At 44.0% G+C, this 27,627-nt stretch overlaps 1 protein-coding gene across 2 annotated transcripts in view; it reads right to left on the bottom strand.

Annotated features, from left to right (window-relative positions):
- Positions 1–7,265: 7,265 nt before the first annotated feature.
- Adk (adenosine kinase) overlaps positions 7,266–27,627 on the bottom strand; it is a 500,383-nt gene continuing 480,021 nt past the window's right edge. For both annotated transcript variants that reach the window (XM_063238694.1, XM_063238695.1), the window contains exon 11: positions 7,266–7,934. In XM_063238694.1, coding sequence (XP_063094764.1) covers positions 7,810–7,934 — 125 coding nt within the window. In that variant the 3' untranslated portion in view covers positions 7,266–7,809. The remainder of the gene's footprint in view (positions 7,935–27,627) is intronic.

Genomic DNA, 27,627 nt, shown 5'->3' with positions numbered 1-27,627 from the left:
CACAGTATGGTGGTGGAAAAAAAAAACCAGACCCAAGAATCAGTGGAACAGATTAGAAGATGCAGAAACAACTTCAAACACACTCAGCTACCTTATCTTTAACAAAGGGGCCAAATTTGTTCACTGGAAGAAAAACAGCATCTTTAATAAATGGTGCTAATAAATGGTGATGAATCAAACTAGACCTTCATATTTCACCATGCACTAAACTAAAATTGAAATGGATCAAGTATCTAAAAACAGAAACACTAAATCTGCTGGAAGATAGAATAGCTAAAACTCTCGAAAACACCGGTATATGCAAAGACTTTATGAACGAAACCTCGATCAGACAGAAGCTACCACAAAGAATCAACAGCTGGAATCTCATCTTATTAAAATGCTTTGACACAGCAGAGAAATCACTGTGGGAAAAGATAACTCACAGTGTAGAAAAAATGTTAGCCAGCTGTTCCTCAAAGGACTTATATCCAGAATATATAAAGAACCAAAAAAAATCAGACCCCCGCATTTAAAGACCCAGCCCTAAATCGGGCATCTGAAATGAATAAACAATTCTCAGATGAAGAAGCAGAAACGGTGATAAATACAGGAAAAGGCTGGGGATGTGGCTCAGCGGTGCAGCCTGCTTCAAGGCTCTGAGCTCCGTTCCCGGCCCCCTCCCCCAAAAAGGAGTTCAACATCGCTGGCTTTTTGAGAGAAGCAAGTTAAAACATCACTGAGATTCCCAAAAGAATGGCTGTTATCAAGAAATCAACTGATAACAAATGCTGGCAGGGCTGTGGGGAAAAGGGAGCCCTGCTCACTGTTGGAGGGAGTGTAGACTGGTGCATTCGGTGTGGAAATCAGTGTGGAGGGTCCTCAACAAACTAAAACGAGAGGTTTCTTTTATTTATTTATTCATTTTACAGTATCAAGGATCGAACCCAAGACCTTGCACTTGCCAGGCAGGTGCTTATGCCACCGAGCTAAATCCCCAGCCCCCAAAACTAGTAGCTCTTCCTCTTCTTGGTATCTTCCCAAAAGAACTAAAAGCATCATACCATAGCAATATATGCACACTCATGTTTAAGGGGGCACAGTTTGTAATAGCTAAATCTTGGAATCAGCCCAAATGCCCATCAACCAATGAATGGATAAAGAAGTGGAATTTTTTCCTTCAGGGGAGGACTACTAGCCATAAAGAAGGCTAAGCCTGAGACATTTCTAGCTAAATGAATGCTCCAAATTCTTAAGTGAAATAAAGCGGACATACATATTTCGGTACTGCATTGTTTCTCTGGTGTCAGAAATTGAAAACATAAATAAAGATCAAAACGTATAATTGACATTGGGAAATGGGAAGAAAATGTTCAAATGAGAAGAGGAACAAGGGAGGGAGGGAAAGAAGAGACAAAAACTAGGATAAAGGAAAACTGGAAATGAAGCTTCTGTAAATAAGGAGGGCAAGAGGGGTTGAAGGGAAGTGAGAAAAAATAGCGAGATGCATCACGTACGGGTACAGATTCTCTCTGATAAATGTGATCATTACGTATCTCTAAAATATGCCAATAAAATAAAAACATACAGAAAGAAGATCTCCATGCCAAAAACAAACAGAACAAAACCCAAAGGAGCGAGAAGACCAGAATCGGACGCTGTGTCAGTGATCACTGTGGCAGTGTGTGCACTTTCCCAGAGGAGGAGCAAGTCCCCTGATGTCCCTCAGTGATGACCAGACGCAGCACGGCCGGGCGCTGAGGATGCACCTGCCACGCGCGAGCTTCCCCCCGCGGGGCGGCAGGAGCGACCACGCTGTCGGTGCAGATGTGCGTCTATTTTTGAACTTTCTGTTCTGTCACTTGTTTTAACGCCAGTGTCATACTGTTTCGGTTACTGGGGTTTTATAATAAGCAGGTCATAGAAATTGTTTGTCTTTGATTTTCTTCTCATTCTTCTTTTCTTTATTTTTTAAGTTTTTGAGACAAAGTTTCACTATGTAGCCAGCTTGGCCCTGTTCTTGCAACCCGCCTGCCTCAGCCTCCCGAGTGCTGGATTGCAGACCTGTGCTGCTGTAGCTACTGATTTTGCTGTTTTGCAAGGCTGTTCTCGGCCCAGTATTTTCTTTTCTTTCTTTTTTCTTTTCTCTCTCTCTTTTTTTTCCTTTTTGAGACAGGGTCTTGCTATACATTTACAGCTTGCCTTGAATTCATTCTGCAGCCTAGGTTGGTCTCAAATTTGCAATGACCCTCCTGCCTCAGCCTCCCAAGTGCTGGGATCACAGGTGTGCACCATGACACCCATCTTAGGTCAGTATTTTCATATAAGTGTTAGAATCAGCTTGTCAGGTCCCATAAAGAAGTCCAATGGAATTTTTTTTTTGGTACCGGGGATCGAACTGACGACCTTGTGCTTGCCAGGCAGGATCTTATGCTGCTGAGCTAAATCCCTGGCCCAGTCCAAAGGAATTTTGAGTGAGTGCTGTATATATCATTTTGTGGATGACTGATATCTTTTTGTTGTTGTTATTGGTGCTGGGGATTGAACTCGAGGCCCCAGGCTTGCCAGGCAGGTGCTTAAGCCACTGAGCTAAATACCCAGGCCCAAATAACTGATATCTTAATGATAAGTCTTTGGATCTAGGAAGAAGGCAGACAGATTTATTTAGGTCTCCTTTAGTTTCTCTCAGCAATGTTCATAATCTCCAGTGCAGTGCATGCACATCTTTTATCAGATTTGTAAATAAATATTTCATGACCTTTTTTGTGATTGTGGGGATTGAATTTAGGGCCCTTGCACTGAGATCTATCCCCAGGCGTTTTAACTTTTTTTTTTCATTGTGAGAGAACATCTTAATCATTAAATCATCCAGACTAGGTTTGAATTTGTGATCCTCCTGTTTCAGCCTCCCAGAGGCCTGAGATTATAGATGTGTGCCACCACTCCCACTTTTTGATCATACTATAATTGGCATTTTCTTTTATTTATTTATTTTTGAGATGGGGTCTCGCTATGCAGTTCAGGCTGGCCTTGAGCTCACTTTGTAGCCCAGGCTGGTCTTGAACTCAAAACAATCCTCCTGCCTCAGCCTCCCAAGTGCTGGGATTATAGGCGTGAGCCACCACGCCTGGCTCATAGTTGGCATTTTCATTCATTTTAATTTCTGATGTCACTGTTAGCAAAAAAGAAATTCGATTAGTTTTTGGATCCTTAACTGCACCCTCCGACCTTGCTAAACTTGCTTCATTCGCTCCAGGTGCTTTTCTCCAGGCTCCACTGGATTTCCACATAGATGATCTCATCTGGGGCTGGAACAGTTTCACTCTTTCGGTCTGGTAGCATTTTTTCCTTCTTCTCTGGCTGCAGTAGCCTGACCCCAGCACAGTGGTGAAGAGAAATGAGGAGGGCAGATAACTTTATCAGATTCCTGATCTTGGGAAAGACCAGATTTTCACCCCTGAGCATGGGGTTAGATTAGAGCTATTGATTTATTTGGGAGACAGGTCTCGCTAAGATGCCCAGGCTTGTCATGAATTTGGAATCCTCCTGCTTCAGCCTCCTGACCAATTGGGACTGTAGGCATGTTCACTTTGCCTGGCTATCTGACTTGTTTTCAAATTCTCCTGATCTACTATCATTTTGATTCCATACTTTGTTTTCTTCATGGTGCTGGGATGAGACCCAGGGCCTTGCAGAGGCTGAGAAGGTCCCCGAGCCCGGGGCTTCCCCGCAGGCTGAGGAACAGCCACCAAGCCTGATGCAGGATGAGTGGCTTCTCTTTTCCAGTGCCGGGATTCTTTGTCCTGACCCGCTGAGATGAGGCGGTTCTGTGTGACTCTGAGCATATCCCACTGGGAATGGGTTACTGGACGTGGACATTAGTGTTTGCCACCCAGGGCAGGGATTTTCAGCCATTCTTTTTGTGCATCCCTGGCTGCCCACGGCTTCTCTCCGGGCGCCCTGGTCGTGTGGTGGGCACTGTCGGGGTACCCGTGCAGGTGCCCTGGGCTGCGCTCCATTTGCTCAGTTTCCCCTCCTCACCTGGAAAACCCAGAGCATCTGTAAGGCTGCGGGTTCTCCTGCAGGTTTTCCGTGAAGTCCCCTGGTGAATTTGCCATTTGAGTTATAGTTTTGAACTCCAAAATCACTATTTCTTCCTTTATCGACTTTGTACATCCTTATCGGTATTTTTTTTTTAAACAAAAAAATAACCTTTGCTTCGATTATCCCAGCTGAGCAGCCGCACCCGTGGCCTCGGCCTGTCGCACGGACACGGCCAGCGCATGCCTTTGTTCTTCTGGCCTTTCTGTGGGACGCGCTGGACAGCCCTGTGGGCTTGCTGTTTTGTCTGAGGTTATTGTATTACACAGGGTGTAGTTAACAGGAGCATAAAATATCAGTGAAGTATTAAACATTGTTAAACTTTTTTAGTCTCTATTTTTTTGGTAGTGGTGCTTGTGCCACTGAGCTAAATCTCTGGCCTGAAGTCCTAACATTTTAAGACATTTTGTGTGTTTAGAGCAGACGTCAACATTTTCACATCAGCTGTTTGATTGCTTACAAATCTGAAACTAAAACGTGCACTTCGGGGTACGCACACAGAAGCCGAGCCCATACTCGGCCTCAGCGCTGACCCCACGGCAGGCTTCCCACGGCCTCGGTCGGTGCACGAGGATCCCTTACACTGATAGCACGCATGTGTTGTTTCCTGTCCTTTCTTGCAGGCCCTCGTGATACTTTCCTGTTTTCCACTTTCCTAGTAGGACTTTGTGACGCTGTGCCTGCCTGTCCAGCTCACCAGTGAGCTCCACAATTTTTTTGTGTCACTTTTTTTCTTCTGCTATAAATGATTTCTTATGAGTTCCAGTCCCAATCCTCTAAGACATTTTTCCATAGTATTTTGCAAACTTGTTATTTTATTTATTCATTTTTAGTTTTTGGAGACAAGGTCTTACCACGTAGTTCAGGCAGGCCTTGAACTCACCATTTGCCCAGGCTGGCCTCAAAATCATGGTGATCCTCCTGCCTCAGCCTCTCAAGTGCTGGGATTACAGGCGTGTGCCACCGTGCCTGGTTGTAAACTATCAAACTGTTTATGCTACACACTTTTAGGATTGAGTAAAACACAACCATTGGCTGGTGCTGTGCTTCAAGAGAGTGATATTATAGCTGCTGCTTAACTGATCAACTGCATCTGCTCCCTGTTCTGTGTCGTGGTTGAAAGTTTCCATATCAGGCTTCTGTTTGGTTGAGGTTTCCAGGGTTTCCCTATCAATATTTTCCCCTTGTGGTGAAATGTCCACCTCAGCAGTACTAGTCTGCTAGTCTTTGCCATATATGAGGCCAATGTTGTATCTTCTTTGAAATCCAAAGATTGCAGTATACAAAGCTATTTTGAAATGGCAGCATTTCAGTTTCCGCTTTGCTCCTGTGTACAGTTCCTGCACTGATCATCTTGTGCTCTGTTAGCAAATGTAACATCATTTGGAAGCCAGCAAACCAACTGTCAAATGTCACATTCCAATTACTTTGGAAGTTGCTGGGCAAGGTGGCAGATGCCTGTAATGCCAGTACTTGGGAGGCTGAGGCAGGAGGACTGATGTCAGTTTGAAGCCAGCGTGAGCCAGGATAGCAAGACTCTGAAAAAACCAAAACAGACAGACAAACAAATGAACAAACCAACCAGTTTGGAAGACGGGAGCCACAAGTCTGTTCCCAACGTCATTGTTTATTACTGTCCAAGTAGGAACCTGATGGCTGAGTTTGAGGATAAATGTCTAAATTGAAAGCAGAGGTCTTCGCATCTACAAGGGCATAAATTTTTATGCCATATTTTGACCCATTGCTTTTCTGTAAGTCTTTTACATTCCTGCAAGCACCATGAAAAACCTGTGCTAAGTACAGCAGGCCTGTGAATGCTTTCAGTTCATCTGGCCAGGTGTGGTAATCAACAGTTTTGCACATGGCTATTGGTGCACATGGACTCTTCCCTTGCATTTCTCTCATTATGTATTTCCCAGCTCTTGTAGGCTTCCTGGTTACAATTTGCAACACTGAATGGCACTGCTGGCATTCTGTCCTGAGACCTTCACTGTATTTTCAGACCTAGTTTTAACACTGGATGTGTCTTTGTTTGCCAGCATTTGGCAACATTTTGACAAGTCAAATGTGTACTCACACTGTTTTCTTTCTCATCTGAATCAAGGAGTCTGCATTCCGTGTGTCTGTATCTACTGATTTTTGCTCCATTTCACTGTCACGGGAGCTCTGGCTGCAAGGCCAGAATCAGAGATGACATCAGTGTCATCATCCTGCCCCCCCCCCCCAGCTCTCTTCCATGACGAAAGCAAGTGTCATCTTCAGTGTCCACTTTGGACCTCCCCCAAAACCTGCCAATCTGGTTTTTCATGTGCCAGCGTACTGACTTGGGCTGCCTGGTCTATAAAACCTCCACTCCAGGCTTCAGGTCATCCCCATCAGCCTGCTGGGTACTGTTATTCTTTTTGGTGAGACATCATACTTTCCTTCAGTTCTTTGGACATTTTTTCCTTGGCTGTTTGAACATAATTATTATGAGCAATTTAAAGTCTTTGTCCAGTTAAGTCCAAAGTCTTGGCTTCCCCAGAGAATTTTTTTGTTGATTTCCTGTCTCATGTATAGGCCATGCTTTATTTCCGGAATGTCTTAGAATTTGGGTAATAGGAATGAGACAACTTAAACAACCACAGAGCTTATTGTGACTTTGTTGTTGTTGGTTGTTATTTTTAGATAGGAGCTTGCTACATTGCCCAGGCTGGCCTTGAACTCCTCCTGCCTCAGCCTTCTGAGTAGCTGGGACTACCTTGTAGTGTGGACCGTGTTGCTATTTGTCTGTAACATTTTGTCTTTCTCTAAAGAATGGCAAATCTAGACCTAGCAGGCAGAAGCCTGAAGCAGGAAGATCCCTTGGGCCTAGGAATTTGAGACCAGTCTGCATAATATAGTGAGATCCCTACCTTAAAAGTGAAAACAAAATCAAAAGAAAACAAAAAAATAAAAGCCCCAGGGCTGGGGATTTAGTTCAGTGGCATAAGTGTCTGCCTGGCAAGCACGAGGTTGAGTTCAATCCCCAGTTCCGCAAAAAAACCCCCAAAAAACGAAAGAGTGACTTACTGATCTCCAGTGATGTTATTTTTCAATGTGGTCTCGTCTAATTACATAAGTAAATTAGACATCACTTTAGGGCCAGTCCTAAATACTACTTCTACTTCCTTAGTTTTATTGAGCACAAGGAAAGACAGACAAAATTCCTGTATGACAAGTTTTTATTTGTATCAAATTAAAGAGTATCGTAAGTAAGTTGAAGTTTATGATTTGAATATTGTAATACAATTTAACAGTTGGGAAATTACTCAATTATCCAAAGTTTATTATATGATTGAGTGCACACTGAAGAGATTATTTGGAATCACCGGGTTAGATGTGTATTTTGTATCTTATTTTGACTATCATGATTATATGTTGTTCCTTTATCTATGTGTGTATGCACGCATTTCTAAAGTTATATATAAAAAGCTAAAGATAGATGTGTTAGGATTAATTTCTTTAAAAAATCATTATATTAAATTGCATCTGCATTCAAAGCAGAAATGTAAAAAAACAGTTCAATTTACTAAATACACATGAATTTACAGAGTAATTGAAAATGAAATAAAATTTCTACGTTTCGGTTTAAATGGCATTGAAGAGGCAGTGAGAAACTACGGTTGCCGAGAGACTGCAGATCGTGGGAGCACTGGGGTGCTCTGCACGGGGACGGGGTGCTGTCCCGGGCCGGCTCCTGGCTCAGGCTCAGCGGAAGTCCGGCTTCTCGGGGAAGGTGCAGCCGCTCCGCCGGATGATCACGTTGGCCGCGTAGTGGCCGGCGCGGATGCACTCGGTCAGGGGCTTGTTGGAGACCAACTGCGACAGGAACCCTGGAACACAGGCAGAGAGACGGGGGCGGGATGTGAGAGCGCGGAACGGCAGGGGTCAGGCCGCACCGCAGGGCCAGCACCGCAGCGAGGCGCCCGCGGCGGCTCCAGCCTTCCCCTGCCATCTGTCCTCAGGAGCCCAACTGGCCTGAGCGCTTGCCGTGCAGTGTGAGGCTCTCAGGTCCTTCTAAGCCTCGCTTTCACTCTGACATTAAAGTGTGTGGGCCATGGTGATGCGTGCCTGTAAGCCTTGCCCTGGGGAGGCTGAGGCAGGAGGCTTGCATGTTGGAGCATCCTGGGCTATTCAGTGACTTCAAGGTCTGCCTGAGCTATGTGATGAGTGCCTGTCTCCACAACGAGGTCAACGACAACAAGGAAGAAAAAACAAAGTTTTTTCTTTTTGAAGCAGGGCCTCACTTTGCAGCCCAGGCTGGCCTCGAACTCACAGTGAGCCCCTGCCTCAGCCTCCTGAGTGCTGAGATTACAGGCATGCATCACCACAGCCCGCTAAAGGCCCCGGGTTTTGAGGCAGAAATGCTGGCCACAGAATATCACTTAGCGTCTTTACCGCTGCCAGGTTCTTGCTGCTGCCCCGTGTTTCCAGGGCTCTTTCTGCATTGCTGTCATTCCCAGGATACTGCTGTGTGGGCAAAACCCTGCCACCCGGGAGATGCGAACTTGCAAAGGACCTTACACCTTCCTTCCCTCCCAGAAGGTGCGGGGAGATGATTTCTAAGGTCAAGCGCCAAGGACCAGCTTGGCATTTCTTTTCTTTCTTTTTTTTTTTTTTTTTTTTTTTTTTGTCTTTTTCCTTTTTATCGGTACCGGGGATCGAACTCACGACTGCCTGCTTGCAAGGCAGGAGCTTATGCCGCTGAGCTAAATCCCCAGCCCCACAGCTTGGCATTTCAATGATGGGGTAAAACGGAAGGCTTTTGACCAGGAGGGAATAAAAGGAACCAGATTTCCTCTTCCTTCACCGGATCTTAGCCGAGAAGCGATACTCTTCCTTCAGAAAAAACTGAAGTGAACACAAAATATATGAAGCCAAGCTGCTTGGAATATTGCGTAGGAGCCGCACAGGAGGAGGGAGCAGTGGAGTTAAAGCAGATGGTGTCACCAGGCCAGGGCCTTCCCGAGCGCTGGAGCCGAGCTGAGCAGGCCCAGGTGAAAGTATCGATCTCTCCAGGGCCAGGGCTCGGTCACAGCGTGGGGAAGGGGGTCAGCTTGGGGCAACAGAGGCAGAGACACACACCCTGCTCTTTCGGATAAGCCGCAAAGCCCGCAGCTACCGTAGTGATGTGCTCATTCTGTAGTTTAAAGTTTCCGGTACACAGAATTGCACATCCCCTGGTATCACTGGTGTATTCTACTTTTTTTAATACCAATCCTATACACACTCCTCTGAAGGAAGGGAATCCGTCTCATTCTGGTTTGTTTTTGAGACACGGTCTCACTATGCAGTTCTGCCTGACCTTGAACCCATTATGCAGCCCAGGCTGGTCTCTGACTCACTGCGATTCTCCTGCCTCAGCCTCCCGAGTGCTGGCATCATAGGTTTGTGCCACCTTGCCTGGCGCATCTCATTTTCTGAGGCTAGCATTAGTCTGATAACCAAACCAGAAAACTACAAACCAATATTCCTTATGAACACAGTTACAAAGATGACAGCTTTAGCAAATCATAGCCAACAATACATTTCACATTAACATTTATCAGGTAAATAAGAAAAATTATGGTTTCCTTTTCTTTTTGTTTTTCTTTTTTTTTTTTTTGAGACAGAGTCTCTCTATGTGGTCCAAACTAGCGCTAAACTTGCTTATGTAGCCCAGGTTGGTCTCAAAGTGGCAGTGATCCTCCTGCCTCAGCCTTCCGAGTGCTGAGATTACAGGAGATCATCTTAATACAGGCAAAAATCCCATTTGACAAAGATCCAGCTGGGCCGTGGCTCATGCCTATAATCTCAGCGCTTGGGAGGCTGAGGCAGGAGGCCACTGAGTTCAAGGCTAATTTAGGTCTCATAGTGAGTTCAAGGCCAGCCTACGCTACATATTGAGACTTTGTCTCAAAACAAAAACAAAAACAAAAATTCATGGTATATTTTGACCACCCTGTATGATTCATTTCAAGTGAATTTTTGTAAAAGGTATAAAGACAAAGGTTGAAGTGGATTTTCACACATGGCATCCAGTTGTCCTGGTACAGTGTTTAAAGATGAAGCTTTCTCCATTGAATTGTGTTGGCACTTTTGTCAAAAACCAGTTGAGTTCTCGGAAGTAGATTTATTCTGGACTTTCAGTCCCAATGATCAGTCTGCCTATCTTTTTTTTGTCCCAGGTATTGAACTTAGGACCTCACGCTTGCCAGGCGCCTGCCACTGAGCTACGTCACTGGCCAGTCTGCCTTTGTGCGGTTCAACCTTGCAGTGTCGTGATTGCTCAGTTTGATAAATTTTGGAAACAAGCTGTGTTAACAAAAACAAAACAAGCTCCTATGCCTCTTTCCCTCAGTCCCTGGTAGCTACCATTCTGCTATTTGCTGTAAGAACTGCCCTACTGAGGGACCTCACATAAGAGATCATACCACGCTTGTCTTTTTTGTCTGGTTTATTTCATTTAACATAATGCTCCCCATTATAAGATTAAATGTAAAGCTGGGTGGGGTGGCACATGCCTGTAATTCAGCACTTGGGAGGCTGAGGCAGGAGGATGCCTGAGAGTTTGAGACCAGCCTGGGCTACAAAGTGAGCTCCAGGCCAGTCTGAACTGCATAGCGAGACCCGGTTTCAAAAAGACACACACACACACACACACACACACACACACACACACACACAGAGATTAAATTTAAATTTCCAATTATTAGCCTGCTGAACGTATTTTTTTTTTGTCTTTTTCATTTTTATTGGTGCCAGAGATCGAACTCACAACCACCTGCTTGCAAGGCAGGTGCTTATGCCGCTGAGCTAAATTCCCAGCCCCCTAACGTATGTTTTTAAAGACATTCTTATTTGGGAAGCATTTCAAAATCAGACAAATGTAATAGGAAAAAAATGGTGTAAGACACACTTGTGACTCCTTTATCCAGGTAACATTAGTTATTGTTAACATGTTTTACTTCATTTGCTGCATTCTCTTACACAACTGTTTCCCTCTCAGCTGCTTCAGAACCATCCGTCCATCCGTCCATCCGTCCATCTGATGGCTCTCACCCGAGTCCCTCTGTGCATGCCGGAGGAGGAGGAGGAGGAGATTCCCTTACACAGCGGGGCCCAGTGTCGGCATCAGTAACCCCGTCTACCCCGATTCTGTCAGTCACCCGCCGATGTACTAGACAGTAATCTCTCCTCTACTATAGAATCTAGTCTGCTAGGATTTAATGCTTAGGTCCTTTTGGTCTCTTTTCAATTTGGAACATTTCCTCAATTCCTTTATTAGTTTTTGTTTTGTTTTTGAGACAGGGACATTTTATGTAGTCCAGACTGGCCTTCAACTCACGATGTAGCTGAGGTTGGTTTTGAACTTGTGGTGATCCTCCTGTCTCAGCCTCCCACATGCTGAGGCTGCAGGTGTGCTCTGCCTATGACAAGGACATTTTTTTTTCTGTTACCAAAAACTCATGACCTTGTGCCTGCCAGGCAGGCGCTGTGCCACTGAGCTACGTCCTCAGTCTGACATGGACACTTTTGAAGAACAGTCATCTCTTATCCAATTTTAATAAAGTCATTCTCATTTTGGGTTTGTAGTATTTCATGATTAAGTCTAGACTATACCTTCTTGGCCAGAATATTATGTAAATAATTATAATATTTAATAATATAATTTAATAATTACAATCATTATTATTTAGGTATTTTATAATGAAGTACATTCCCGTCATTTATATATATTTTTTTGATTTTGTGGCAGGGTTCCCTAGGTTACTAAGTGGCCAGGGCTGGGCTTTAACTTGGGATCCTCCTGCCTCAGCCTCCCAGAGTGCTGGGATAACAGATATATACAGAAACTATTCTGTGTTGTTCTCAGGCTATGACATTTACAGGCACATCTTGTCCATTTGCTGTTCGCTGGTGACATTAATTCTGATGCTCAAGATGCTGTCCCACTTCTCCATTTGTACAGAATTTTTTCCTTTGCATTTAAAAGCAGGCTGTGGATAATAACACTTTAAAATATGCAAATATTCTGCTCCTCATCAAAAATCCTTATCCCTGGCACCAGGGACATAGAGCTGGTGCCATGTGCAAGGCCCTGGGCTCAGTTCCTAGCCACACACATACACACACACACACACACACACACACACACACACGCACGCACGCACACACACATGCCCTATCCCCTCAGATTAGCATTCTTTAGTGATCTGTGTTGTGTGTGTACTTGTGGGAGGGCACCAGAGGTCAAACTCGGGGTCATCACACCAACTACATCCCCAGGTCTTCTTGATAATCAATAGGTTGCGCAGGCTGAGCCTGAGTCTGGGATCCTCCTGCCTTGGCCTCTCAGAGTGCCGGGATCACTGCATCATCATGCCCAGGTCCTTCCCTGATTCTTCACGGAAGCAGCCTGTGCGGCAGGCATCCCCAGTCCTAGAACACACTTACTGGTTGGCCCTGGCATCCTACTGTAAGGAGTGGACTGCCCTTTCTCCTACTTGTTATTTTAATATGCATTTATTATAAATAAAGACGCACAGATTACTTTGTATCAATGGTTTATCACTCTTTGCAGGTCTTACGTACCTCTCCTGTCCCAGTATTTCCCAGTGGAGCCCCTTCAGGCTGGCTCGCATGTCTTTGGACCTGCTTTACCTTATTGTTTTTTATTGTTTGGTTCTTTGGAGATAGGGTCTCTCTACATGGTTCAGGCTGGCTCAGTGTGGCCTCAAATTTGAGGCAATCCTCCTGCCTCAGCCTCTTGAGTGCTGGGGTTACAGCTATATGCCACCATGCCTGTCTGCTTCCACTTTTGTTCTGGGCATTCTTTACCTTCTGACACCATGTTTTAGGCTTAGCTATTTCTCCAAGGACCCTGGGTTCCTTTCCACCTGGAGTGGTAGGGACCCAGACCCGGGAGGCAGGGGTGTGTGCGTCTGGACTATACCGAGGGAAGAACTGTCTTAGGCCACGTCGAGACTCTCGGTGAACGTGGCCAGGGGGTGTGGCACACGTGCACAGTCCCAGCTGTAAATGTGTACAAAAACAGATGCAGCCGTGGGCCTGTTTGGAAACTGAGTTGACGCCACTAACTTTCAGTTCCAATGCCCAGAGGGCTTTCGTGCTCCCCGGCTGGGTGATCTGTCTGCTCCTCCTCCCCGACAGCAGCGCTGAGGCTGACCACTCACTTGCTGACCTCACCGTACATCTCCAACAGCTCCAGAGTCATTTTGCCCCTAATTCTGCAAAACAAAGCAACCTGACCCAAATAACCGTGCAGCCTCCGGCCTGGCTTCCTGCCCCCCAGTCACACACTGTGCTCAGCAGGTCATTATGAGCAGTTCTCTCCTTTACCCCACTAGAGGGTTCACTGGGCTTAAAAGGGCGGAAGAAAAATTGGGTTTTACTGTCTCTCCCACTCTATGCTAATTTTTTTTTTTTTTTTTGTCTTTTTCCTTTTTATCGGTACTGGGGATCGAACTCACGACTGCCTGCTTTCAGGGCAAGCGCTTATGCCACTTAGCTAAACCCCCAGCCCCTCTATGCTAAATTTTTAAGTTATTTTTTAAATATATGGTGAACATTAACATGCTTATGGAAGCAAAAAGGCTACAAATAATAAATGCAGAGCAGTGTCGCTATCTCTCACCCTCTGCCCTCAGCCCTTGGAATAACCAGTTTCACCGTCTGCCAGGGTGTCAGTCGGTAGCTGTCTAGTAAAGGCCGGCAGATTGTGTGCGTTTCCTTACTTCTTCCTTTTTTAAAGACAAAACAAGGTAGTATACTCCACTCGCCTGGACCTTCACTTAGAAATACCTCCTGGCAGTCACTGCATGTCGGCACCCAGAGATCCTCTTCAGTTTATTTATTTTCAGGGGGAGCTTCACACATGCGAGGCAAGCACACCCGCCTGGGCGTCCCGAGACTCCCGTGCCTTTCCACGCTGGCCCAGTGTGTGGCTGCACCATGGCTTGCTCCATCCTCCTGCGTGGGCTCAGCTATATCATTGTACTATGTGAATAAAGCTGCAGTGAAAGCCACAGCATAAGTATTTTTTGTTATAAGGGACATCTCTGGGACACATTTCTAGAGGCAGAATTGCTGTGTTGAAAGGGTGTGTGGACTTGCAGGAGAACATGGCGGATAGGTAACAGCAGCTATGGAGGCTCTCTGAGATAGCCAGCTTAGTATCCAGGAATGGTGCGGTGTGAGGCGTCCTAAGCAAGGGGAGATATACCCTGCCAACCCAGGAATGAACTAAGCTGAGAGAAACCAACTGGAAACACAATCCTGGTGCTATAACTGGAACAGATAAAATCTTAGCTAGGAAGCTGGAGCCTGCACCTCTGGAAATTGCGATTTGAATTTCCTGCCACTGCTGTTGTGTCCAAATCGGCACAGCAGGGAGAGAGACACGAAAGCTCTGAGAGCAGGAATCAACAAAAGGAGTTGAGAGTGGGACTGGTGGGGAGCCCTGCATCGACTTGCGGAGAGTGAGAGGAACCGGGACCCTTTCATAGACTAGGAGGCTCCAAAAGAGGATGTTCTGAGACCGGGCAGACTAGCTGGAATAGGATGCTGTAGTGACTTTAGTCACATATTCCCCTCTCAAGCGGAATTGGTGCGGAGTGCTTGGCCTGGGTGATGCCGCTGACTAAGACCCAGTAGGCTAGCCCAAACCAGGTCCCAGCACCTGGCAGTGCACCGTAGCAGAGAAGCCTTCAGTAGGTAGACCTGGAGGGGCGGGCCCAGCAGAGGCTGCCCAGGTCTGTGTCTCCCTAGTACACTGCAGTGGGCGGGAACACCTAGCCAGTGCAATTCAAACAAACTGTAACAGACAAAGAAAGAAACTGGGCCTCCTATATACGTTTGCATGGAAGGAACAAAAAGTATGGGAACAGGGAGCAACAAGAAAGGGTCCTCGGCCCCCAATCCTGAGAACACTGATCCAGGAAAGGTAAATGCAAAGGAGAATGAGGACAGAAGACATGCAATATCAGACACGGCACCAAGAGACATAAAGTGATATCTCTGGAGCCTCACAGACGAGTTCAAAAGTGAAGTATTTAACAAAATAAAGCAAGATATAAGTAGAATAGTTAGAGAAATGCTAAGCACTGCCTAAGAAAAACAGATGGTGGAATGGAAGAACAGAAAAAAAGGGGAGAATTGCTTGATGGAGAAAATAGAGAAAACATAGAATACATGAAGCAGGTTCAAAGAGATTACCAGGAAACTAAAAATTCTATTGAAAGCTGGCATAACAGCTTGAAAGAAACTAAGGATAGATTATCTGAATTGGAGGACAGATTTGTAATATGGGAGCATGAAATGAAAAACTTCTTAAAAATAGCAAAGAAACAAACAGCAATAATACAAAGACTAGAAGATGATAAGAGGATCTATAACTTAAGAACATAAAAGAAGAAGTAGGGACACAAACAAATGAACTACAAAAGCTATTCACAGAAATAATCCAGGAGAATTTCCCTAATTTAGCAAAAGGTAAAGATACTCAGATGTATGAGGCATACAGGACCCCAGCCACCTACAACCCAAACAGAGCTACACCCAGGCATATAATAATCAAAATTCTAGAAATCTAATATAAGAACAGAATGCTAAAAGCCGTCAGAGACAAGAAACAGATCACTTACAAGGGAACACCCATCAGAATTACAGCAGACTTCTCGGCATAAACCATCAAATCACGAAGAGTGTGGGGTGAAATAACTCAAGCTTTGAAAGATAATAACGTCCAGCCAAGACTGATATATCCTGCATAACTGTCCCTAGAAATTGATGGAAAAACAAGGTGCTTCCAGGATAAAGAGGAACTAGGGGAATTTGCAACCACCAATTCAACTCTACAGAGATTACTGCAGGATATTCTAAAAAAGAAAAATACCAAGATTCCCGAAGAAGTGGCAGAGAGGCCACAATGAATGGAGCAGAAAGCAAAATGAAGAAGACAAACCGACAACTAATGACAGAAAAAGAACTCAACAGAAATGAGGCAGAGAAGGCTAGATGGTAGGAACAGCCATTTTGGAGAAAACAAGACATCATAATAGCTAGTGCTGATTTAATATCATCTTGTTTTGAAGTCCCATCAAGCTTTTGTTCTTCTGTCTCCATTGGTCTTAACATGTTGTATCTTATTGGATTTTATTATATGTGATAATATAAACAAAAACTTTTATAGACAAGGAGATTATACAGAAACCATTGTTCATTTTCTGTTAGTTGATTCTAAATACTCTGTAATACTGTCATTCTCTTGAATGGTTTTACATTGTCTTGATATGTTTGATGCTAGAGTATACGAAGTTATACTCAAAGATTTCAAGGAAAGAGACACTATGGTAACTACTTTCATGTCGGGATATCTTGTCACACTATTTTGCTTAAATGGTTATGTTTTGACCTGTGCTATTTTGTTGTTATGCCCCCTTTTATCTCAATCTCCTTTTTTATTATTTACTTTTTAATCTTTTTAATTAAGGGAAAAATAAATAAAAAATAGCAGGATATATTATAGTAACCCACTTTGATTTCCTATTAACTTGATTTGAAACTCTGTATTGCTCCACCATCTTGTTTTGACTGATTTTCCTCTATTCTATTTTGCTTGATAGTACCAAGTTCGAAAGTATAGGCAACAACTGTGAAGACAATAAGATTCATTATGACGCCCATTATGGTTGACTATTATCTTCTTATGAAGTCCTATAATGTCTCCAATGTTTTGATTTTATTGGTTTTGTTCTTTACTGTTTTGTTCAATTTTATTATAACTGATGATATAGGCAATTCTTTTTAAGATAGCAAGAGGCAGTATGGTAACCATTGTTGATCACCTTGTATTTTGTTTTTGTCTTTTTCTTTCTTTTTTTTTTTTTTTTATCGGTACCGGAGATTGAACTCATGACTGCCTGCTTGCAAGGCAGGCACTTATGCTGCTGAACTAAATTCCCAGCCCCTTGTATTTTGTTTTTACATTATGTATTATGTCCACCCTTTTGATTTGACTGACTCTGTTCTGCTATGTCACATTTGGTTTTACTCTCTTAAAAAAAAAGTAATAAGAACTGTGGGAGTAAAAAAACCCAAAATGTGTAATTGTCATTGTACAAAAGAGAGGAAAAGAAAGTGCTCTAAAGGATATAACTGCATGTATATTTAAGTGTATAAGATAGATAACCTGAGTTTTATTGGATCATTGAACAGAACTGTTTACAGTCTCACTGTTTGAAAGTCCACTTTATATGCTTTAATTTTGTAACTTGAACAATGATTTCTAATATGACAATATGTAATTTATTAACTAGTGATTTCCTACTGTTTATTTTTTCTGAAATTCTGTATAACTTGTATCCTTTTTTTGTTTTCTTTTTTTCCTTAAATAAAATTTAAAAAAAAAAACAAAGAGTGTGTGTGTGTGTGCATGCATGTGCACACGTGTATAGATGAGGTTTCTTTAGATACTGGCAAATTCCCCCTTATAGTGGTTGAGCCATTTTGTATTTCCACTAATGATATAAGATTGCCCATTTCAAGACCTCACCAACAGAGTGGAATATCCATCTTTTAAGCTTTTGCTGGTCTGATGGGTAGAAATAGTTTGGTGTTCTGTTTTTTGTGGCACTGGAGACTGAACTCGGGCCGTCATGCTGGGCCACATTTCCAGCCCTTTTTATTGTTTACGTGGACACAGGGTCTTGTTAAGGCACTGAGTGCCCAGGCTTGGTTCTAATTTGTGACCTTTCTGTCTCAGCCTCCCTGAATGCAGGGATGACAGATGTGTGTCACAATACCTGGCTTCAGTGTAATTCTAATTTGCATTTTTCTTACTATGAGTGAAGCTGCACGTTTTTATGTGTTTAAAGAATAAACTTCTTGGGGGCTGGGGATTTAGCTCAGTGGCATAAGCACCTGCCTTGCAAGTAGTTGTGAGTTCGATCCCCGGTACCAACAAAAAAGAAAAAGACAAAAAAAAAAAAAAAAAAAAAAAAGGAAAAAAAAGAACAAACCTCTTAGTTTTAAATTTTTATGTTTTTGCAGGATTTTGGTTCTTCCTCTCACAGTTTAAAAAGTTCTTTATATTTTAGGGATATTATTCCAGTGATGTATCTTTCAGGAAAAGGTATTAACCGTTATTGATGTTAAGATATAAAAACACTGTATGGAGAACCACACTGCCTCAAGCCCCAGACTGTAGCTGGTAAACATGGCTTGGAGATCTGGAATGTTCTCTCTTTTTTTTTTTTTTTTTTTTTGTCTTTTTCATTTTTATCGGTACCAGGGATCGAACTTATGACTGCCTGCTTGCAAGGCAGGCGCTTATGCCGCTGAGCTAAATCCCCAGCCCCTGAGATCTGGAATGTTAAAAACAGCAATCCAAGGTCAGATGAGGTGGTACACGCCAACAGTCTAGCACTCAGGAGGCTGAGGCAGGAGGAGCTTCGTGAGTTCAAGGCCAGCCTGGGGTACATTATAAGACCCTGTCTCAGTCCTCCCTATCAAAAAACAAAACAAAACAAGCAGCCCAAGGAGCAAAACCTTAAATAAGGGAGTTGGTATGTGCTGTGTGTTCCACATGAAAAGGTCTCTGAGGAGCATTATTTCTGTTCCAGCCCATCACCGGGTTGGAGGCCTTGTGGGAGCCGGGCCCTCCCTGTTAGAGCGCTGGACTGGCTTTCACCACAAGATCCAATATTTAGCCTATGTTTTTGGTTCATTTATGGTCTTTTAAGTCTGTCTCTGGGAGTTATTTTGGAGAATCATCAGCCTGGTGGTGACTGAGCTTCATTTTTTTCCCCCCAAAAGCTGTTTTTGTTCCATGACCAACTAGTTATCTGCCCTGTTCCTAATGTTTTCAAATTTTTATCTTGAAATAATTTTAGAGATACAGAAGAGCTGCACAGAGAGTACAGCGTGCTCCTGTGCCTGCTGGTTCTACGTCGTGACTTTATTCAAACACAGCACACGTTTGCCTCGCGTTTTTCATCTTTGCTCAGATCCTGGCAATACAATTTAGAAACAGGTGTACTTGAAATAGGAAAGATGAAAAAAACCGTGTCTACAAATATAACTTTCTAGAGTTGAGACCTTTATCTTCTTTGTTTTGTCTTTTCAATATTCCATAAAAACACTGCTATTTTTATAATCTGAAAAAGCAAATAAATAGAATCTTAAAAATACAAGGATCATTATCTGTTCGGAAAATGGCTATTAACAGCAACCCACTGAAGAATTTCAGCCAATTCATGCTTTATTCTAACAGTCTTCCTCTCATGGCTTTGGAGTTTATTAATAATTGTAGCCACTTGGGATTGAGCTTTTCACAAAGTAAATCAGAATAAATATTTGTGTAAGTGCGGTGAAATTGGTCATTCTTATTGGGAAATCCTCAAGGATCTTCGCTGCCTTCTGTGCTCTGCTCTTTGGTCTTGGGAAACACAGGCAGGGAATTTGGAAGTTTCCTGAGAACCTGAGCTCACGTCTTCCCCAGTGAACCTTCCTCGAAGCTGTATGGCGAACAGGTCAGGGCTCATTTCGAGCAGATTCAAGGACCAGCACTTCCCTTGGAGAGCGCTGGGAGAATTCACCAGTGTGAATGGAAGGGACGGCTAAAAAGGGACACAGCGGTGACCATGCAACGTCAGGGAAAGCCAGTGTTATGGGAAGCCGGAGGTGGCAGGCAGGGGACACATGGGGCTGGAGACCGCCCGACACACCAAGCTGCAGTGCTGGCAAAATGACATAGGCGGGAGGAAGGTTTTCTCTTGGGATTTTATTTTTTTAAATCAGCAGGTTTTTTGGGGAGCAGTTTTAGGTTTTTATACCAAAGCCGAGCAGGAAGCAGAGCTCCCATTTAAGCTCCCTGTTCCGGTTCTCGCCCGCGGTGATGTGGTACATGCGACCACCAGCTCTGGTGATTATTAGTGACTAGTGTGCTCACACTTGGGCTTGCTATGCATTGTGTCTTCCATGGGATGTGGCAAATGGGGAAATGGCCTGTATTCACTATAAGAATATCGCACAGCAGTTTCACTGTCCTGAGAGCCCTCAGGGCTTCCTGGATCTTCTCACCCGGACCCCAGGTGACCTCTTTACCGTTGCCACAGCTTAGCTGGTTCACATTGTCACAGGTGAGCACACAGCGTGTGGCCTTTCAGACTGGCTTCTGTCATTCAGCCGTGCACATATGTATCTCACCTCTTTGTGTGGCTTGATAGCTTCTATTTTAGTAGTGTGTAACGCAGTCATGGACCTTTTGAGTTGAGCTGCATTTCAGCCTTTTTAAAAACTGTTTTTGTTTTGAGACAGAATGTCATTAAGTTGCTGCAGTGGATTAGCGGATGGTCTGCGTGTAACCCCAGCTGAACTGTCGGCGGGTGCTGGGTGTGGGGCGCCCACCTGAGGATGGTTGCCAGTAGCGGAAAAGCAGAACTGTAGGGGAAGACAGTGTGCTGTTGATTCTCCTGGAGAAGCTCCTGCTGGTTTTCCTGAGGTGAACTTGGCTCTTCTCATCACTGGAGAAGCTCAGGTCCTTGCTGTCACTGAGGATGGCTGCGGTTCTCTTTGAGGGTGCTCTAGTCCTTACCTTGAGCATCGCTTCCTGGCTCCAGTGCAGACCCCTCAGCCTGCTGGCACTGATCCTTCATCCCGCTGGTGCAGACTTTCTAGCTTCCAGCACTGGCCTTTGTGCCTTCCCAGTGCAGATCCTTGACATAGACTTGGAGGAGACATTGTCATGGGCTCTGGGCCTCCAGCTGGACTAGTGGAGGACACTGCCATGGGCTCTAGATCTTCAGCCAGACTTGTGGGACACTGCTGTGAGATCCAGGCCCTTGGCTGGATTCTTTGGGTCTCTAGTATATGGACAGATCTCCTGCACTCTTTTATATTTGACTATTAGGGTGAATACTACAAAATAATCTATAAATTGTGTCCAGTATTAAATCCTTTCCCTTGTCCACCCTGACCACAATAGTTAGTTGCTAAGTTACCCTAGCTGGGCTGCAACTTATAATTCTCCTGCTTCAGCCTCCCAAAGGCAGCTGTGTGCCAGCATGCCGGGTGAGCTCAGCCATTTTTATTGACTGAATCATATTTCACAGTCTGGCTTATCCATTCACCTACCCAAGGACACCTTGGTTGCTTCCAAATCTCATCAGTTATGAGTAAAACTGCTCTAAACATATGTGGGTGGACGTAAGTTTTCAACTCCTTTGGTCATTCGAGGAGTACAACTTCTGGGTCACGTGGTAGGCTGCTTAGTTTTGTTAAGAAACCAGCAGGCTGCCTCCCAGAGTGGCTGTACCATTCTGTATTTTCACCAGCAATGAGTCAGAGTTCAGGTAATCCACACATGCAGATTTGAGACGTGAATAAAAGGAGGTAAGAAAAAGTTTTTCTATTAAAAAAAAAAAAACAGTATTACTCAAACGTCTCAAAGCAAAATGCATAATTTAAAAGCACATGCATTGTATCTCAAACTCATTTATTATAAACTCAAACTCATGGACAGGTGTTTGGTCAACCCATCCCTCTGGGTGTAGGTCCACTGTATTTTTTTTTTCCTAAGACAGGGTTTCACTATACTGGCCTTGAACTCACTATGTAGCCCAGACTGGCCTCAAACTTACAGTGATCTGCCTGCCTCAGCCTCCCGAGTGCTGGGATTGCAGGTGTGCACCACTCCGCCCGGTGTTCATTGTTTTGAGAAAGTTACAGCCTCTGCTGTATTTTCCATACCCTTGAGGGCCAGGCGCAACGACTTAATCACCTGCACCCCTCACTGCTGCAGTTCGGCCCCCATGCCTGGTTCCCTCAGCTCTTTCATGGACAGTATCAATGTTCTTTTTCCTCCAGTTACAGCCAACTTCACACTGGATAACAGTGACAAGCTAATTGCATAGTTATTAGGAGGTAACACCAGAGGAGTAACATAAGTTATCATGTAATTACCTTTGTTCTTGGAAGCATCACCATGTAATTAAAGCAAACCTGATACATTATTTTGCAAGCAATAGCACCAAACTCTATTCTCTCCACCTTCTTCTCAACAGAAAAAAATCTGTTCTTCGACATTTAGCGGTCATTTTAGTTTTTCGGTTCTCCTGTTAGATGTCTGCCCTTTAGTGATGCTTTTCTTTTTTGAGACTGAAGAATAAACTCAGGGCCTTCACAGTGAGTATATTCAGCCCTTTTAAAGTTTTATTATGTAGAGACAGGGTCCCGCTAAGCTGGCCAGGCCGGGCTTACTTTATCAATCCTGCCCCAGCTCCCAGAGCGCTGGGATTACAGGTGCGTGCCACCACATCAGGTTTTAGTAATGATTTTTCTGTGCTCGCTTAACCTGGTTTAAGTTGTTCACCTTATATGCCTGTGGTTAGCAGGTATGTGCCGCTGCGAGGCAAGGGGGATAGTTAACTTGAACGCTCAGACTTCTAAGGCTTGTGTATTTATATCTATACCTGCTTCACAAAAGAGAGTAAGATATAGATTAAAACTGGCTAACCTGAAATCTCAGTTTTCTAGATTCATGCTACTACCATGTCAATACTTGACTTTTATTATAGGAAAAAAATTAAAAAAAGAAAAAACATGAAATGTATCAAAAATACCCCAATGCACTGCATAAGCTAATGGCTACTGAGTCTCTCGGTACTGGGACAGATCTAAAAATTCAAAGTTGTAAAATATATAGTACATGTCCTTGAGGACTTCATGGTTTGGGAGAGAAAGCCAGGCAGGTACTTTGAAAATGAATAATAACTCAGTTCGGAGACAACAAGAAACACTTCTTGGATAAAGTGATAGGAGCTGGGACCTGAGTAAATAGCAGTTTGCAAAGATGGACAATTACAAGCAAACGAAAACATTGCCAGGGATGGTGATATATGCTTGTAATCCCAGCACTTGGGAGGCTGAGGCAGGAGGATCACCATGAATTTGAGGTCAGCTTGGGCTGCCTAGTGAGTTCAAGGCCAGCCTGAACTATACAGTGAGACCTTGTTTCCCCCCACCTCCTGAAGAAGAAGGAGAAGGAGTAGGAGGAGGAGGAAACATAGGCCCTGTTCACAGGATAAAGCGCATTCTGGAAGATAGTATAGAAGATCAGTTGTGTCACACTCGTGGCACAAAAGTGAACTGAGCAAAACCAGTGCTCTCTTTCAGGAACTGGAGGGGGAAGCAACGATGGGACAGGATGTGAAGGTCTTGGGTGACCCATTCTAGAGTTTATCGTGTAATCAATGGAGAACCAACCAACAACTGGGCCCAAGAGGTGCGTGATTCAATGCTTTGGGGCAGCTAGTTCTGGCACCAACGAGGACTCAGAACGACAGGAAAGTGCTGTTAGCAGAGGCTCAGTAGTCCTTTAGTGATGCATGCCTGTGGTCCTTGAAGGTTGGCTCTCAAAGCATCCCTGAAGCCCGCCACAGACCAACTGTAAGTCCTAATTTTGCACTTAGAATGGGCAAAGTGTGGAAGGCCACAAGGTGAGCAGTCCAGCGAGTGTGGGCAGGCAGAGGTGCAAGCGGGGGGAAGGCCCAGCGAGCCTCCTCCTAGGCTACAAGCGGAGCTTGGACTTCAGCCTTAGCGTGACGAGAAGCCGCAGTCCAGCTCTAAACAGGGGAGAGAAATATTCCACGTCTTTCCAGAGGGATCATTGTGGCTACTGCACAGTAAACAGAGTGAGGTACCAGGAAGGCTGAAAGCCGGAGAGCAGTCAGCAGGCTGCAGCAGTGAGTGGAAAACAGGCCCGAGCTAAGTCACAGCAGAGGAACAGAAGAGAATGGATTTGAAATATAACCTTACAATCAAATCAAAAGAACTCGCCGAAGGTTTGGACAGAAGGGATGAAAGGACTCAAGAGTGACCGCAAGGCTACCGGCTCGGGTGCCTCTGATGCTCCACACACTGTGTGGTAGACGGATCCTGCGGTAGGAACACTTTCAAAGCCGGGCACACAGAAGAAGGATGCGGAGTGTACAAACGCATGCATGGACTCCACCTGCCCGTACCCGGTTAGGAAAGATGGCTTCACATAGCAACCCGGGGAGCGGGCACGTGAAGCATCCTTTACTGCTACTCGAGGGCCAGCAACTTACAGCTCTTCTTCCTGCTTAAAACAATGCACAAGAGAGAACAGAGCTAACCCAGTGATGCTTTTCAGGAGCTGGAGTGGAGCACAAAGACAGGCCAGGAAGCTGACAGGGACTCGAAGGAACACACGAGGAGGCAGGGGGCTGCTGCAGGCCGTCCCCAGACGGAATCGCCTCTGTGACCATTCTCAGTGCAAACCTGTCCAGTCCTGAGCTTCCCTCATACCTTACACTCAGGACATCCTTAAGGCATTAGGACTCAGATAGGCATTGTGCTTTATAAACATTCATTTAACTTCCATAAAAACCCCAATGAGGCAGGGTACTTATTATCTTCATTTTTCTAGAGGAAGAAACAGAGGCTTAGAAAAGTTAAGTAATTTGTTCAAAGTACATGACTTAGCTTGTCTGTGCTGCTGTTAACCGAATACCTAAGACTGGATACAGAAGAGAAATTTGTTTTGTGTACTGAAGTGAGCGGGAAGTCCAGGATGGCGGCACTGGAGCTTGGTGCCTGGTGCGGGCCACTCGCTGTATCCTCCTGGCCTGGCAGCACGTGATCTGAGAGAGGAGCCAGCCAGCCAAGCCCTGCACAAAGCATCTTCTTAAAGGACCCCAGCCCCACTCACGCGGGGAACCCTGACAGCCTCCTCACTTCTTACAGGTCCTACCCGTTAATGCCACTGCATTGGCAACACGAATTTTGGAGTGGACACATTGTAACTGTAGTGTCCCTGTGTTTATTAGCCCTCCAGCTCCCATCGGTTGACCCACTGCCTTAGCCACTACGTCATGAGGTCTTCCTTCCGGAAAAGCACTTCTTGACCTGACAGAGGTAAAACAGGTCTTGGTGGCTTTTGACCAAGTGACTCTGAAGAGATGGTGCCCAAAGCTACCATGCAGCTGCCTACTGCATCCTGAGACCCCCTCTGCCCAGGCAAGCAGCTCCCACTGTGGCTGTCACTCTAGAGGACGGGGCAGAAGGAAGTCAACTGCCGTGCTGTGCCGACTGGGGAGTGTCCCTATAGAAGGTAAATGACATATTAGAACATAAATCCAGTCTTTTCCTCTGTCTTTGATTACTTTAACAGGGAAAGATCTAACTACAACTGTGAAAAGCCAATTCTTCCACTTTTTGAAAAAATACAAAGAAATGGCTCTAGTGGTACTCTTTTTTATTTATTTATTTTTTCTTTTTTTCCAGTACCAGGGATCGAACTCACAACCACCTCCTTGCAAGACAGATGCTTATGCCGCTGACCTAAATCCCCAGCTCCTCAGTGGTACTCTTTTAAATAACAAAATCTACAACATGCTTCTCCAAGGCTTAAAGATTTAACTCGAGGTTAGAACTACACTACAAATGAGCACATGACAATAGCATTTGAAAGACAAGTTCCCAACATCTTTTGCTATCTTTTTGATAGAGTCTGTTACACCAGGCTTTAAAATTGGCCTTTTTAAAATTTTACTTGAGCTGGGGGTTTAGCTCAGCAGTGCAAGTGCCTGCTTGGCAAACATGAGGCTGTGAGTTCAATCCCCCATACCAAAAAAAAAAAAAAAAAAAAAAAAAAAGAATAAATAAATAAATAAATAAAATTTTACTTGAGACATGGTCATTCAAAGTTATAGAGTTGGGGGCTGGGGATTTAGCTCAGTGGCATAAGCGCCTGCCTTGCAAGCAGGCAGTCGTGAGTTCGATCCCCGGTACCGACAAAAACGAAAAAGACAAAAAAAAAAAAAAAAAAAAAAAAAATCAAAGTTATAGAGTTTAGCTCTGAACTTGTTATCTTCCTGCCTCAGCCTCCGAGTAGTGGGGATTACAGGTGTGCACCACCACGCCCAGCTCTGTTGTAATTTTTATCAGTCACTTAGGCAGGCCGAGGCAGGGAAGCAAGAAAGCACCAAGAGTTTACTAAGTAAATTGTTATAAATATGGGAAGATACGTGAAATAAAACAAGCCTGCGGGCATGGTAGTGCATGACCCTGTGCCAAAGAGACAAAAAGGAAATATAACAAATTCACTTTTGATAACTTTAGATTTTATATTTATCATCTAAGTGAGAGCTTTTTCAACTGTTTTTTCTGAGTTTTTTCTAACCCCTGTTGAGGACAGGGAGAGTGTTTACATGATTTATAAGCAAGCTCAATGTGAATGTGGTTTCTGCACATGATAAGCAATTTTTTACTCTCACTCATTTTTTGCTTGATATGTATTAACTTTCACCATCAAAATGACAACTAAAAGCAGGCTAGAATGTTTCAGAATTTTCTTTAATGCAGGAATTTAGATAACAAAGAATGGAACTGTTAGTTTTGTGTTCTAGATCATGAGACAAAAACATGTAAGTGTACTAATGAGGCTAAAAAATGTTTTCACCACAAAGACATGGGTTAGGTTATTTTATAATGGCTTTATTAATGTGTTATAGTTATTTTTTCAGAAGAATCATGCATTTCTTCTGCTGCTATAGCATGGATCGCCATCTCCGACACTGGATTTGGGCTCTGATTGTGTTCTAGTGGTAGCCTAATTACTAGACTGAGAAAAAGCCTAAAAACCCTTAAGCCATTAAATTCATATATTTAACGAGTCACAACCCTGCTGTACCTGAAAACACTGTTGCATGTGCTTGGCTATTACTACTAGGGGAAAGTTTTAATAAAAGCTAATTAAGCTACAGAACTCCCAGGCGGCTAAGTGATTTTAGGGTCTGGATTTCTGGTCCTTCTAATTATCCTCCGATGGCTGTACTTTAGTGTCCCACCACCATGACAGATGACAGTGAAAAACTGCAGTGAAATCCATCCATCCTGACACTGCTAAGCATCAGCTTTCTCCCTCTCCAAGTAAAATCAATACTCTGTTTGAGTAAACACGTTTACAGCTTTATTAGGATGTCTTGCTTGTTCTGTAACAGCTACTTGAAGCTGTGGTAACAAATCGACTCAACTCAGTTAAACCTAGAGAGCTGGGTAAGAGGCCCATCGATAAGGTTGTTATAAAAATAAACTGCAGGAGATCAGAAAGCTGGAGCAAACAGTCTGGTAAATGTCAATATTTTCCCTTACACAGGATGACAAAAACAGTGAGATCATGTGGAAAGTCTTTTTCTCTCCTTAAAAATGTTTGTTTCAATTGGATAAAACATTTTTGCTTTTACTTTTGTAAATGTGTATATGTGTGTGTATACAGCTCTTCTGAATTAAATTTTCACTTCCTAATTCCCATGTGAATCCAGAACAGGAAGCTGATATAAATATGTGGTATTTTCCATGCCATTTGGGATTCTTTATGCTCTTTAATGTTTAGAGACACATTTCGGTAGTCGCGACGGTAACAACCGTATCCAAGTCATTTGAAATACCTGTGGTGGCTCAGGCTTACCTTCCTTTTATTAAAACAAGACTTGAGTCTCT

This window comes from Cavia porcellus, unplaced genomic scaffold, assembly GCF_034190915.1.
Source record: "Cavia porcellus strain 051 isolate PalLab524CR breed Dunkin Hartley unplaced genomic scaffold, mCavPor4.1 scaffold_28, whole genome shotgun sequence".
NCBI lineage: Eukaryota > Metazoa > Chordata > Mammalia > Rodentia > Caviidae > Cavia > Cavia porcellus.
Note: the sequence above shows the minus strand (reverse complement) of the source record. Positions and strands in the feature narration are given on the sequence as shown.